This window comes from Bos javanicus, chromosome 6, assembly GCF_032452875.1.
Source record: "Bos javanicus breed banteng chromosome 6, ARS-OSU_banteng_1.0, whole genome shotgun sequence".
Lineage (NCBI taxonomy): Eukaryota > Metazoa > Chordata > Mammalia > Artiodactyla > Bovidae > Bos > Bos javanicus.
Genome location: NC_083873.1, coordinates 55,943,121 through 55,958,609, shown reverse-complemented (window position 1 = coordinate 55,958,609; position 15,489 = coordinate 55,943,121). Strand labels below are relative to the sequence as shown.

General features: G+C 38.5%; 1 protein-coding gene across 6 annotated transcripts in view; it reads left to right on the top strand.

The window, feature by feature from the left end:
* The first annotated feature begins 1,468 nt into the window (after nucleotides 1–1,468).
* The window catches only part of ARAP2 (ArfGAP with RhoGAP domain, ankyrin repeat and PH domain 2), a 193,571-nt gene continuing 179,550 nt past the window's right edge, over nucleotides 1,469–15,489 (top strand). For 3 of the 6 annotated variants that reach the window (XR_009736956.1, XR_009736957.1, XM_061419876.1), the window contains exons 1-2: nucleotides 1,469–2,793; nucleotides 12,360–13,411. Coding sequence is in view for 4 of the 6 variants with exons in the window: in XM_061419876.1 (XP_061275860.1) it covers nucleotides 12,504–13,411 (908 nt within the window). In the remaining 2 variants the exon portion in view is untranslated. The remainder of the gene's footprint in view (nucleotides 2,794–12,359; nucleotides 13,412–15,489) is intronic. The other 3 variants (XM_061419874.1, XM_061419875.1, XM_061419873.1) reach the window with 1 other exon arrangement.

Sequence of the window (15,489 nt, the reverse complement as noted above, 5' to 3'; positions counted from 1 at the left end):
CTGAGTTTGCTCAAACTCGTGTATAATGAGTTATTGATGCCATCCAACCATCTCATCCTCTGTCGTCCCTTTCTCTTCTTGGCCTCAGTCTTTCCAAGCATCAGGTTCTTTTCTAATGGCTCTTTGCATCAGGTGGCCAAAGTATTGGAGCTTCAGCACCAGTCCTTCCAATGAATATTCAGGGTTGATTTCCTTGCAGTCCAAGGGACTCGGAAGAGTCCTTTAAGAGTCTTCTCCAACTCCACAATTTGAAAGCATCAATTTCAAATGCTCAATTTGAGCATCAATTTTGATGCTCAGTCTTCTTTATGGTGCAACTCATATCCATGCATGACTACTGGAAAAACCATACCTTTGTCCACATAGACCTTCATTGGCAAAATGATGTCTTTGCTTTTTTACACTTCTTAGGCTTGTTGTAACTTTTCTTCCAAGGAGCAAGTGTTTTTTAATTTCATGGTTGCAGTCACCATCCACAAGAATTTTGGAGCCCAAGAAAATGAAATCTGTCACTGCTTCCACTTTTTCCCCATCTATTTGCCATGAAGTGATGGGACTGGATGCCATGATCTTCTTTTTATGAATACTGAGTTTTCAGCCATCTTTTTCACTTTCCGCTTTTACCCTCATCTAGGGCTTTTTAGTTCCTTTTCACTTTCTGCCATTAAAGTGATATCATCTGCATATCTGAGGTTGTTGGTATTTCTCCTGGCAATCTTGATTCCAGCTTGTGAATCATCCAACCTGGCATTTCACATGATATACTCTGCATAGAAGTTAAATAAGCAGGGTGACAATATACAGCCTTGACGTTCTGATTTCCCAATTTTGAACCAGTCCATTGTTCCATGTCTCGTTCTGACTATTGCTGCCTGACCCGCATACAGGTTTCTCAGGAGATAGGTAAGGTGGTCTGGTATTCCCATCTCTTGAAGGAATTTTCCAAAGTTTGCTGTGATCTATACAGTTAAAGTCTTTAATGTGGTCAATGAAGCAGAAATAGATTTAAAAAAAAAATCCTTTGCTTTTTCTGTGATCCAGGGTGTGTTGGCAATATGATCTTTGGTTCCTCTACCTTTTATAAATCCTGCTGGTACATCTGGAAGTTTTCAGTTCACGTGCTCCTGAAGCCTAACTTGAAGGATTTTGAGCATAATCTTGCTTTCTTAAGAAATGAGTGCAATTGTACAGTAATTTGAACATTCTTTGTCATTGGAATGGAAATTGACCTTTTCCAGTCCTGTGGCCACTGCTGAGCTTTCCAAATTTGCTGGCATACTGAGTGTAGCACTTTAACAACATCATCTTTCAGGATTAGAATATATATGTATATATGCACACAGTAGCATGGTTCTCAAGTGTGATGATAGGTGCTATCTTGAACTGCAAATGTTTCTCCCTGTTATGTTATCTTGGAGAGAGTAGTTAGTGATCCTTAACATTTATTCATTAAATAAATATTTAATAAATGAGTCAATCAGTTGAGAGACACTTGGTGAGATATCCTCTTACCTAAGAAAAAAGAGACTGAGATAATTACGGAGCCAATAGGAACAAGCCCTCAAATTCAGTTGGAAAAGAGGTCAGGGTGCTATTTATAAATGCTAAGAGAGGAAACCATTCACAGTAGGCTATTTTGAAACATCTGGTTGTTAGTCAAAAAATGTGACTCAAATTCAGAGAAATAGTGGAGAATACATCCGATACATTTGTATCCAATTAAAAAAATTGATATATAAAAGTGCATGTATCATAAGTGTACATTTTAAAATCTTTTTATTGAAGTATATCATGCAAGTTTTTATCTCAGCCAATTAAACATTAAAGGTATGTTCAATGTAGCATGAAATAGAACAGAATCCTGAAGAATATGTATGTACTCATGCTTATATCAAGAATCCTGAAGGGTCTGAGTGTCCTTTCAGCTGCCAAGATACAGATGTGGGTAGGAGGGAGCTGGAATGAGCAGGTTTCAGGGGCACTCGGGTAGGTGTCCTCCACTGTGGTGTGGGCTTTGGTTTGTTAATGACTTTACCCCCACTCCTGCTCTTGTAGGAACTTGGGAAAATGCTTGCCTAAGAACTGTGGCCCCGCTTTAAAGATCTCTGAATTAAAAATTAAACATTTTTAATGTTTAAGAGACTTAATTTTAAGTTAAAAAAAACATTAATTTTTAATGTTTGAGACTTAATTTTAAGTCTCAAACATCAGCCAATTAACTTAAAATCTGGATAGACAGTTTGAAAGAAAAGGGACTTACTGAAGCTAAGAAGTGTTTCAAGCCACATAACTTATTGGGATGTTATAGAAAACACCTAAACCCAGGTACTACTTAGGCTAATAAAAAAGTCATACAAAGTAAAGGAATGGTCACTACTGGCCTTCACTGGCTGTGAAATGTATATTCTTAATTTTGAAAGAGTTGTGTCTTTCAGATTGCACAGAAAAGAAAATAATCAAAGCATGACTTAGAACAGTCTTTTCTCCTTGATCTAAGCTGTGGAAGGCTTTTGCCCGGAGCCTGACTATTTTCAGCTCAAACCTCTGTTACTCTCCATCCAGCAGCCACTAATTAAGTGCTTATTGCTTGCCAGGAACTAAGATCTTTATGCATATTTACTCATTTCATCCTCAAAAGAGTCTCGTGAGGTTCTCATTTATCGTCGCTGCTTACAGATAACCACAGTGTGTCTCAGAAAAATAAAGGAACTTTCCCAAGTTCATGCAGGTATTACACAGCAGAGTACGATCACTGGACATCACTGTGCTGTTTCCCAGGTCTAAAGTCTTCAGGTAAAAATCTTCATTCTCACTACTATAACGACATCTATAGTTTACTAAATTAATGAAACTGTTTACTGCTGTGTGAGGTGCTTTGTAGGTTTATTAGAAGAATAATGGATGGTGCTAATTGAAAGGAATGTAATTTTATGAAGCAGGCAGGAGAATACCGATCACACCAAGTACAATAATGCAGTATGAATATGACCAACTACAGTATTATATACCATGGATGAATTAGCCAGCATTTTTTGTACACTTATAATTCATGTCAGGTGCTTTTCTATATGCCTTATGTATTTGACTTGTTTAATTCTAGCAGAAATCCTAGCAGATATTTTATCGTCATTTTATAGACAGGGAAACTGAGCTTCAGGGAAGTTAACTATCTTCAGGGACATAGAAAACAAGTGGGAAAGGCTGGGTTGGAGTTCAGGCAGTCTGACTCTAGAGCACTGTGCTTTGTGTACTGTGGCCTGAGTATCTCAAACAATTAAAAGTAAATGACTTTAGGCTTCCGTATTTACTTACTTACATGGACGCATATGCTCACAGCTGCAAAGGCTTATATAACTTGAGTTCGCAAGGGATGGTATAGTTCAGCAGCATTTCCCTAGAGACTCTAAATGCTATGTATAGTAGAACAGTCAAATGAGAGGGAAAATAGGAAGTCCTTGATCCCTTCCTACTGTTAAATCGATCGCATAGGTATTAGGAGGCATCACAGTTAACAGCACAGTTTGTAGAGTCTGACTCTTGGAATTCTGAAACTTATCCACTGTTTTCCTGCTGTTAAATGAGATCCTATAAAGTTGGTTTGTAATCACTCCACAGATATTGGCTGATAACATTAGCAATAGAAGTCTGAGGGAGAATGAAAGAGGATGGATGTGTTTTGATGAAGGGGAAAGAGGGCTCAATGTAGAGAACCTGGGGCAGTGGAGGAAAGAGTTCAGAGTTGAGGGAACTGGGCTTTCTGTAAGGGGTTAAATGGGGCAGTGTTATCACAGGATAAGGTAGGTGACCAATGGTAGGGGAGAGGCATACTGAATGACCAACCAATTTGACACCAAGGATGTAAGGACTTAGACTAGAACAATAGAATTCTTGATCTCTGACCTTTTGTAATTTGCCCTATACGATGGGATAGAGTAATGACAGCAAGCGTGCTTTCTCAAAACCACTTCCTCTTCTGCATGGTTGTGGGGAGCAGAGTGGAACGATTTGTCTTTATGACTATGTGAAGTTAACATCTTAGTATTAAACAATAAGTCTGTTTGATGTGAAATACAGTGATACCTCCTCCTTGTGACTGTATTCTGTACTGAAGCAGAAGTAGAATTCTGGTAAGACCTGTAGCCTGAACTCACTAGTTCAGTGTGTTATTTATATGGACCTCCCGAAGTTTGTAAGAGATTAGCTGTTTCTCCACATAAATAACTTGAAATCAGGGACACTTCCTTTCATCATCTATAGTGCCAGGTATCCTTTGGGGATAGCTGATTAGCTCTGGAGATTTGGAGGAGTAAAAATTGTGCCTGAGGTTTCTACCTTGGGTATCATTATGCGTGCTAAGTCATTTCAGTCCTGTGGGACTCTTTGTGACCCCATGGACTGTAGCCTGCCAGGCTGCTCTGTCCATGGGATTGTCCAGGCAAGCATACTGGAGTGGGTTGCCATGTCTTCCTCCAGGGAATCTTCACAATCCAGGAATCAAAGCCACATCTTATTCTGTCTCCTGCATTAGCAGGCAGATTCTTTACCACTAGGATGTCCTAAGTCAGTCAACTCTCCTATCTACTGGTACCCCTCAGTCACTGTGACCAATAAAAGTAATTTCTCATACATTTCTGATTCACATTCAATTGGGGATGACTGTTTTGGAATACAATAAACTTCCATTGTTTTTAGAATCTGTAAGACTTGTATTGATGACACTGAAGAGTCTCTGTATTCATGTGGCAGCCTAACTTACTGAGTTTACATTTTTAAGGCTGTTTTCTGTCTTGTGATCCTAGGATTTTTAAGTCTATTATTTCAACACATTGGCAGGTTTCTAAATACTGTAAGGTTATGTTTATGATTTTAAAATGGTATGCTTTTTTTTTTTAAAGAAGTAGATTAAAGTTGAGTGAATTTAGTTATACTATTGCTACTTTTTCCCTCCCCAAAGATATTAAAATCAGGCAGAAGTGATTCCAAAAGTTGTCAGCACTAAATATTTAATGACTTTATGGTTTAATGAAATGACCCAGGTTTTTCAGTTATTTTCTTTCCTTGTTTAACTGGGGAATATGACAAAGTTACACTGGTAGTGGGTGGGGGGATGGGTAGTGGGAAGTGGTTTACTGTGGTGGTTTTTCTTACTCGAGGCATTTGGAGGCGGGTGGCTGTCCCAACCTACGATTTTTTTTTAATTGAAATATACTTGATTTACAATATTATACTAGTTTCAGTTGTACAATTTTTATGAGTTATACTCCATTTAAGGTTATTGCAAACTAATGGATATGCTATTCAATATATCCGCATTGCTCATTTATTTTATACATGTCCTTGGTGGCTCAGTCAGTAAAGAATCTGCCTTGTTGTGCAGTAGACTGCCTACAATTCAGAAGACCAGGCTTCCATCCCTGGGTTGGGAAGATCTTAGCGAGTAAACCACCAGCACATGATAGTGTATATTTCTTAATCGCCTATCCCTATCTTGCCACTTCCTACTCCCCTCCCCTCACTGGTAAGCACTAGTCTGCTCTCTGTATCTGTGAATCTGTCTCTGTCGCATTCATTTTTTAGATTCTGAATATAAGATAACAAAGAGTATTTGTCTTTGTCTGACTTCTTTCACTAAGCTTAATAACGTCTAGGTGCCTCCATATTGTTGGAAATGACAGAATTTCATTCTTTTTTGTATAGCTGAGCAACATTCCTTTGTATTCCATGTGTACATATATCACATTTTCTTTGTCCATCTATTGATGGACACTAAGATTGCTTCTGTATTTGACTATTATAAATAATGGTGCTATGAACATTGGGGTGCATGTATGTTTTCAAATTGGTGTTTTGTTTTTTGGATATATATCCAGGAGTAGAATTGCTGAATTCTATGGTAGTTCTGTGTTCTTTGTTTCTGAGAAGCCTCTGTTCTGTTTTTCCACAGTGGTTATACCAATTTACATTCCCACCAACAGTGTATGAGAGTTCCCTTTCTAACACATCTTTACTAATGTTTGTAATTTGGGTTCTTTTTGATAATAGTCATCCTGACAGGTGTGAGGTGATATCCCATTGTGGTTTTGATTTGCATTTCTCTGATTAGCAATATTGAGCATCTTTTTATGTTTCTGTTGGCCATCTATATGTCATCTTTGGTGAAATATTTAAGTCTTCTGTCCACTTTTTAACTGAGTTATTTGTTTTTTTGATACTGAGTTTAATATTGAATGTATGAGCTATAACCATTAACTGAGTTATTTGTGTTTTTGATATTGCGTTTACTATTGAATGTATGAGCTATAATCATATTGGTCATATCATTTGCAAATATTTTATCCCATTTAGTAGGTTGTGTTTTCATTTTGTGTATGATTTCTTTTGCTGTGCAAAAGCTTAAGTTTGATGAAGTCTGTTTGTTTATATTTGCTTTTGATTCCTTTGCCTTAAGAGACAGATCCTCCAAAAAAACACTGCTATGATTTATGTCACAGAGTGTTCTGCCTGTGTTCTTTTCAAGAGTTATATAGTTTCCAGTCTTACATTGAGGTCTTTAATCTACTTTGAGTTTATTTTTGTATATGGTGTGACAAAATGCTCCAATTTCATTGATTTTCGTGAGGCTGTCCAGTTTTCCCAGCACTCACTTATTAAACAAGAGACTGTCTTTCCTGTATTGTATATTCTTGCCTTCTTTGTCATAGCTTAATTAGCCATAAGTGTGTGAGTTTATTTCTAGGCTCTCTGTTTTATTCCATTGACCTATGTGTGTGTTTTTGTGTATCATGCTGTTTTGTTTACTATAACTCTGTTCTATAGTCTGAAGTCAGAAAATGTGATACCTCTTGCTTTGTTCATTTTCTGAAAATTGCTTTGGGAATTTGGAGTCTTTTGTAAACTTTAGGAGTATTTGTTTTAGTTCTGTGAAAGATGTCATGGGTATTTTGGTAGGAATTGCATTAGATCTGTATATTACTTTGGGTAGTATGACCATTTTAGCAATATTCTTTCAGTCCCTGTACATGGGATTTCTTTGTATCATCTTCATTTTCTTTCATCAGTATTTTATAGTTTTCAGAGTATAGATCTTTCACCTTGTTGATTACGTTTATTCTTAGATATTTTATTCTGTTTGATGAATTTTTAAAAGTCCTTTAGGTGGGTTGGAATGCTTCCAGCTGCCCTACTACTAGCCCTTCTCTCCCCTTGGTTCTTGATTCTAAGATCACTTGTAGTGGTTAGATGGATTGGGACAATCTGTATTTGAGCTCCTTTGAAGCTTGGTGACCTAAATAGACAAAACTTTAAAACTTTGTACTTTCCACTTGTTACCTTAAATCATCTCAAAGTTGAGAGGGAGTCTTTCAGCACACATTTATTGAGCACCTTTTATGTGCCTGATGGTGTTCAAAGTTAAGACCTTCAGCAGTGAACCATAGACAAGATTTCTATCCTCTGGTAGAAGTCTACAGATATCATGTAGTAACAAATACCACAAAGATACAGAAAGCAAGAGTAAGGAATGCTGTGGGACAGGGCATGCTCGTATGCCTAAGGACACTAGGGAAGGCCACTCTAACGAGCACACGTTTGAGCATAGACCTACTCAAGTGATGGAGTGAGCCATGAGCCATGGGAATATGTTGGGAAGTAGATTTGAAAGAGATAGATGGGTGAGAGGTAGGAATCATGTAGTAGAAATAGGACTGAAACCAGCTTGGTGATGATTGAGTGATGGGGGCTTCAGGCAAAGCCAGGGAAGATGAAATTAGGTAGTTGCAAGGAGTGATGTGATGTGACTTTTGTTATAAAATGAATAATTCTGGCTGTTGTATTGAGAATATGCTGCTTGTGAAGGCAGGAGACCAGGATAGAATCTGGGATATCAGTCAGAAGGCTGTTGCAGTGGTCTAAGAAAGATAAGAAAGTGGCTTGGGCTAGCATATGAGCAGAAGCGATGATGAGAAGCAGTTGGTATTCATAGTACCTCCAAGGTAGAGCTCAGGAAGATAATAAGATTACGGTTGTTAAGTGATACTGAAAGCTGGGCATATAGAAGGTACTCCTAAATGTTACTTCTGTTTTCTTTTTACTTTCTCTTGGAAATGGGTCAGGATAGCATGGGCAAATGTACATTCACATCTGTAATGCCAACTGTTCATGTATTCTCTAAATGTGTTCTGTATATATACATCATGTACTGTGTTTACAAACAAGTAATTTGGCATTTATTGGGCAGCTTATATGGGCTAGTCATCATCTTGGCAGATTTATTAGTTTATTGTGGGACAATAAACATAATTATGATGACAGATACTTATTTAACATTTGCTGTGTGCCATTGGTGTTCTTGATGCTTTACAAAAGCCTTATGAAGTAGGTATTCTTACCACTCCTTTCCTGATGAGAAAACTGTGGCAGAGAGAGGTTAAATACTGGAATTTGACCAAGGTTGCCCAGCTCCCAAATCCTGGCTATTACACTGCACTATCCTGTTTCTATAGGTTATGGAGTCAACAGGATGTGATTAAATACTGAGAAGTAAATGCTGTAGTCATACAGTGAAGAGTTTATTTCTTGCTCGGTAGAGACCTTATGAAGAAAATAGCATTTGAGTTACATTTCAAAGAATGGGAAAGATTTCAACTGTGGGAAGTTAATGACTTAGTGATGAAAATTTGTAATTATAATGATGGAAGTGAATATGTGCTAAACACTTGCTGGGGATTAAGCACTATTTTAATACTTGGAGTGGATTGTCTCATGTAATCTTTACCAGCACTGAGGTACCTTTGAACATTTTCGTTTTATGGGGAAGGAAACACACACACAGATATGTGCCTATGAAAGTGGAGGAGAGTGGAAATTGAATATGACTGCAGACTCCTGGACACTGTCTTAGGAAGGACATCCATCTCCTGGGGTGGGGGGAGTGATGGACTTCTGCTGAGGTGTGAGGAATTTAAAACCCAACCAAAATTTTTTGTGCATCTCAGTCATCTTTGGCATGTGTCACAAACATAGATTCTTGGGCCTATATACAGATGTTGCTGTACAGCAGATCCACTCACTGATACCAGGAGAGCCATGAACCTAGAACATGGCATGTGTGCCTGGTGCCCAAATGGAGGTCCAAACACAGAGGGCTTTGATGTTGTGTTAAGGAGTTTGCCTGGTAGACTTTTGTAGTTAGGGGTGCCTATCTCTTTGCAGCTGATGATATCTTTGGGGGCCTGAAACCTCTGAAGAAGTGGGTCTGTGAACACACTTGGATAGTCAGACAGTTAAAAAGCACAATGATTGGAGGATGGCGCCTACATGAAAGTGCAGAGAGGTGGGGCCTACACAAAAGCGCAGAGAGAGTTTGTGGGGCCTGTGGGAGAAAGCCTCTTCCAGGTCACCAAAAGGAATCTAGTTCATTAACCTTATTTAGCATACCCATGATACCAGAGCGAGGTGGTATGGGTTAGAATATTTGGTATATCCATACTTGAGTCAGCCACTGAGGAACTTCATGTGTAAGAGACAGAAAAAACTTGTATATTAAATCATAAAGGCTCACACATGCACACACATTAAAAAAATAACAAAATGGACTTCTGAACCACTTCTACCATCGCTACCAGTCTGTCTCCTGTCTCTTAAACAAAAGGAGTGATTCATTCTATTTCATGAAGTTGATAGGAAGCCTTCAGAGAGGAAGTAATAGATGCCTGTTCAAAATTGTAAATAGTGCAGAGGATTTGGCAAAGTATGTAGATCTGCCAGCTCTTACAGCGTATGTAAAAGGTATGGGGCTATTTAACAGTTTGTTGCTTGGGGGAAATGATAATTAATGAGCTAAGGCAACCCACTCCAGTGTTCTTGCCTGGAGAATCCCAGGGATGGGGGAGCCTGGTTGGGCTGCTGTCTATGGGGTCGCACAGAGTTGGACATGACTGAAGCGACTTAGCAGCAGCAACAGTAGCAGCAGCAGCAGCAGCAGCAAAGTCAGTGAAGTGGCATGTGTTAAACTTGAGCCTGGAGTTAGTATGTGGAAACATCTCCCTAGCAGTAGAAATATATCTGAGGTACAGTATCTGGAGCATTGTTGCCACTTACATCGATAGTAGCTACTATTACTTTTTTATGTTCAGATTGAGACCAGACTTGGGGTGGTATGGCACCCCAAGAAGCTTAGCCTATTCTGTTCAGGATGTGGAATGACAGGCCAGATTTGGACTTCCAGTGGTTTAGTGGTACATGGAGACTGGGCTGAGGGATTTGTTGAATGATTGCAGTGCTTTAGGCAGATGTAATACAGGAGGGCCTGAACTGTGGTGAGGAAGGTGGACGAATATATTACTTCATGTTTTCTCACAGTTCTAGAGCCCAGTATCAAAAGTTGCTGCCACTTTGGTAACAATTATTTCCATTTTGTAATGGGCAAACAAAACTAAATAATGGGATTAAAAAAATAATTATGTGAACAAGAATAATGTATCTGAGAATTAGGTTCATATATGGTGTTGAGGTTTAACTTTCTGCTTTTTTCCCTGACGTTTTGGTATTTTGAGTGTGACAGAGGGATACCTGTTGGGCACAGGCATTTCCTGTCTTTCATCTCTCTTTTTTTTTATTTAATTAATTTTTTGTTTTTAGTTGAAGGATAATTGCTTTATAGAATTGTGTTAGTTTCTGTCAAGCATCAGCATGAATCAGCCATAGCTGTATATGGTCTTTCCTCTCTGGTTTGTAACTTTTATTCCTTTGTTTCTGAAGTGCTGCCTAAATAGTATATGTTTTCCCTTTTATTTTTGGTGTACCCACTTGTCAGTGTCAGCTAAAGTTTTAGAATAGTTGAGGCAACATCTTATGGGCAGTTGGCATATATCACATGGAGACTCTTGAGTTGTGTCTTCTAAGGAGCTACTTTGAGATGCAGTTTTTTCCAGAAACACTGCATCTCCGCTTGCTCAAATGAATATACCTGATTCCACTGTGTCTCATTTTATTACTTCAGTGTATAGTCATTATGCTGATTTCCCAGGTGAATCAGTGGTAAAGAATATACCTGCCAAGCAGGAGATGCGGGTTTGATCCCTGGGTTGGGAATATCCCCTGGAGAACGAAAGGCAACCCACTACAGTAGGGGAAATCCCATGGACAGAGGCGCCTCCAGTATTCTTGCCTGGGAAAACCCCTACAGTCCATGGGGTTGCAAAGAATCAAACATGACGTAGTGACTAAACAACAATTGTTGTTACCTATATTCTGTACTTTTTTCTTTTTTCCTTGATGCTTAATATATAGAAATTTGCATATACCATACACTTTTACAAACTCAATGCAGCCATATAAACAACAGCTGGAAAACCATCTTTTTAAAGAATTGAACAATGTTTGTGAGAAAAGTGAACTTATGTGAATCTGCTGTGTATAAAGGAAAATGTGACCTTTAAACTTTTTCCTTTTCCTTTCATATTAACTTACTTCCTGTTATCTAATGTAAAGTTGTTCATCTAGTCTTGTCTTATATAGTATTGTGCATATAATGCTGCTGCAATTTTGAAGCAAAAATCATTGACCTGGGAAATACGTTCTAACTGTGCTTTTGGAGTGAGTCTTTGAAGAAAGTATAGTAAAGGACGGAGTTGCTCATATCTATTAGGTACTGTTAAGAAAAATTATCTAAAATTTGGAAATCAAAAGAATGTACAGCATGTTCGTGGGATGCCTTGTTGAGGGTATTGTTTAACAGGCACACCCCAGGGATATTCTAATTCTTGTGTTCTACCTCCTATTTACTATTTGATTAGAGCCCTGAACTGGGAAGTTACCTGTTGGCTTATAGATTTTTGTCCAGTGGAAAGATATCCCCAAAGGTTATGGTTTTATTGCCCTGTAGATCACTAACCAGTTTTTTTTTTTTTTTTTAATATAACCTACCCATCTTATTCTAGAACTAAAAAAAAAAAAGTTTTCTGATGGACTATATAAACCTGTTCAATAAATGATCTTGGAACTAGCCCTACCACCTTACAGGTTCCCTCATTAATTAGTGAATAAAATTTTTGGACACATGTTTAATTTATATTTAAGAATCTTTTTTTTTTTTTTTTTTTTTTTACCTTTTTGAAAATCACCATTTGGTACTACTATAGCATTTCTGTCCCATCCCTTCACACTCTACCTAGAAAATGACTTTCTAGGGCATGCAGTTTCCAAACTTAGATCTAAGTTTCCAAACTTAGATCACTACTCAGTACAAGTAGTGATCCTCATTTCTATTGTGTTTCTTCAGAGAACGTTTGTAATGTAAAACTAGTTTTGATGCCAAAAATGTCCTAATAAATTGCTTTTCTTTTCTCCTTTTTTCCTAGGCTTAAGCACATAAAGCATTCACTTCGGAGAAAACAGCATTTTTGAGATAAGTCAGAGGAACACCCACTACAGAAGCACACCCTCCTAGTGTGTATTGCATTGCACTGCTTCTTAAAACTTTGCCTAGTGATGAAGCCACCACTATGTCCTCAGTCAGTGAAGTGAATGTTGATATCAGAGATTTCCTAATGAGCATTAATCTGGAGCAGTACCTCTTAAACTTCCGAGAATTTGGTTTTAATACTGTGAGGGACTGTGCAGAAATAAATGACAGTGTGCTCCTCAAAGTTGGAATATCACCTACAGGACACCGGAGGAGGATACTTAAACAGTTACAGATAATCCTGTCAAAAATGCAAGATATCCCAATATATGCAAATATTCACAAAACAAAGAAGAATGATGAGACTTCAAAGGATCACCAGGCTCCGTCTTCTGCTCAGAATACCTCCTTAGAATTTTCAGATTCACATGGTGTTCAGATACCTAGCCGGATACAGTTGGAGACTGTTACAAAAAATGTTGGAGAAAATGAGGTTTGTGTGGAAAATAGCCAATCTCTTAAATCAGATGATAAGCTGACTCTTCCTACACACAACTTCCCCATTCCAGAAGACGAACCACACTCGAATTCAGGTTCTTTTCAAGATTCTTTACTTCGTAATGAAATTACCGACATAGAATCTTTGATAACAGAGAAGACTGTAGGCTGCACAGCTGAAGAAGAACACACAGGAAGAGATGATTTGATTTCAGAAAATGTAGGCAAGCTTCCTAATGCAGACCTTGAATTCCTTACCTCCCATGACTCTTCAGTATCAGAAGCAAATTCTGGAAATGGAACTAACGTTTTATTAGAAAGCTCACCACCATCCCCATTCTTTCAGTTTCAAGGAGAAATGGTTGTAAATGATTTGTATGTGCCATCATCACCAGTCCTAACACCTATGAGAAGTCGTAGCAAGTTGGTTTCAAGACCATCTCGATCTTTTCTGCTAAGACATCGGCCGGTACCAGAGATTCCAGGATCAACGAAGGGAATTTCAGGGAGGTAGGAAATTTTATGATAGGCTGTGTGTATTCAGTTTGGGGGAATGTAGTTAGTTCTAACAATTTTCTTTTCTGTTTTCCTTTCTAAATTTGACATTTTAGTTTACCTGTTCAACCAACCTTTTCTTTCTTCTAAAACTTTTTCATCATGTCATTTCTCTTGTATACCACTACCCAGAGTCTGTTTTCAACTTGTAACTGCCTGGGACTCTCTAACTTTCTCCTATTTAATTGGTGGAATTCCCATCCACTAATTCTACCTGGATATTCCATCCCATATCTAGTATATGAAACCTTCCACCATATCTAGTATTATCTTCTTCCATGAGTGCACTTATATTTGAATTGTTGACTCTGTCTCCCCTAGGAGACACCAGGTTATGTGTTTCTTGGTAGAGGACCATGTTTATATGATTGTATCTCTACTGCCTGACACAATGACTGGCGCCAGTGAATCAGTCAACATGCATCTAGTGGGCACCTACTTGATACTGGTCACAGTGCTAGGAGCGGAGGAAGTAGAGAGGGATAAAGGGGCTTGAAGTGTAGCACAGGAGACATGTAAATAGTAGTAGCATTACAGTATGAGACCAAATGAGCTGGAGACTGAAACTCTAAAGAGGGGTCCTAACGACTTGTTGGGCCTTTGGTGCCCTGGGGTAACTGTAGAGTCAGAGAGGAGCTGACTTACTGCAGAGACTGCTTTCAACCGTTTCTTAAAATTACACCTAAGATGTGGTTTCCTCCAGGGCTGTGGTGAGATTTTTTTTTTTTTCCCTGTTTACTAAAATCTAACACTTGTCTCTCATGAGGTTAAGTTCAACCCGTACTGCTGTGGCACCAAATGCAATTACAGATTCCTGTGCAGGGTCTAGGCTGTGTATTTCTGCAAGATTCTCTTTCCCCTGCTGATATCCCTGTGTAGCCACTCTGTCCCTGGTGCTGGAACTTGGTTGTATTTACAAGAGAAAATATGGAAATTTAGTATATGCAAGAGAAAACATGGCAGTTTATAAGACCATGTTAAATGTCTTCCAGTAGTGTGTAAACTCCTTGAGGGCAGAGCCCCTAATTACTTTGTCTTTTTCTTGGCATCCCTGGTGCCAGGGGCGGTGTTAAGTATTTACTGGGAAATCAGTTGGCAGTGTCATTTACTGAACACCTGGAATCTAGTTTGGTTTATAATTTTCCATAAAATTATAAACTAATTCTCACACTGGCCCTTGAAATAGGTATTGTTCACCCATTTTGTTATGAGGTAATTGAGCCTTAGGTTAATTTTTCTAGGATTACATTGGCTGTGAACTCGGATTTCATTCCAGTTCATTTGATTCTATAGCACACTTTTTTAACCACTCATTTAGTAAATGTTCTTAAAAGTGTTGATGATATATATAAGAAATGGAGTATTTCTTAGGAATGTAGAAAGTCACCAGTTTTTGTATACCATTGTAACTTTAGCACATTTTGCTAATTTTTGACACTTAAATGAGAGGGGTCTGCTGTGTCTTTGCAGGAATGGAATCTTTTTGGGAGCCATAAGGATAACTTCAGATAAAAACCATTGGGCTCAGGTTTTACTTAAGTTGTGTTATTTTTATACATTTTTGAGACTCTTTTGATGTTCATTTAGTTCTAAGTGTAAGCTTTGTAACATGTGAAAGGCTAGTTATTCACATTGTGATTCTTGAGTCTTTGAAAATGAGAATTGAAATAATGGTACAATTAGTAGTAAGCAGCTTAGCAGGCAGAGAAGGCGATGGCACCCCACTCCAGTATTCTTGCCTGGCAAATCCCATGGATGGAAGAGCCTGGTAGACTGCAGTCCATGGGATCACTAAGAGTCAGACACGACTGAGCGACTTCACTTTCACTTTTCACTTTCATGCATTGGAGAAGGAAATGGCAACCCACTCCAGTGTTCTTGCCTGGAGAATCCAAGGGATGGTGGAGCCTGGTGGGCTGCCATCTATGGGGTCACACAGAGTTGGACACGACTGAAGTGACTTAGCAGCAGCAGCAGGAGTAGCAGCAGCTGATTATGACAGTAAATGGTATCTATGGATTTCTGGTGATCAA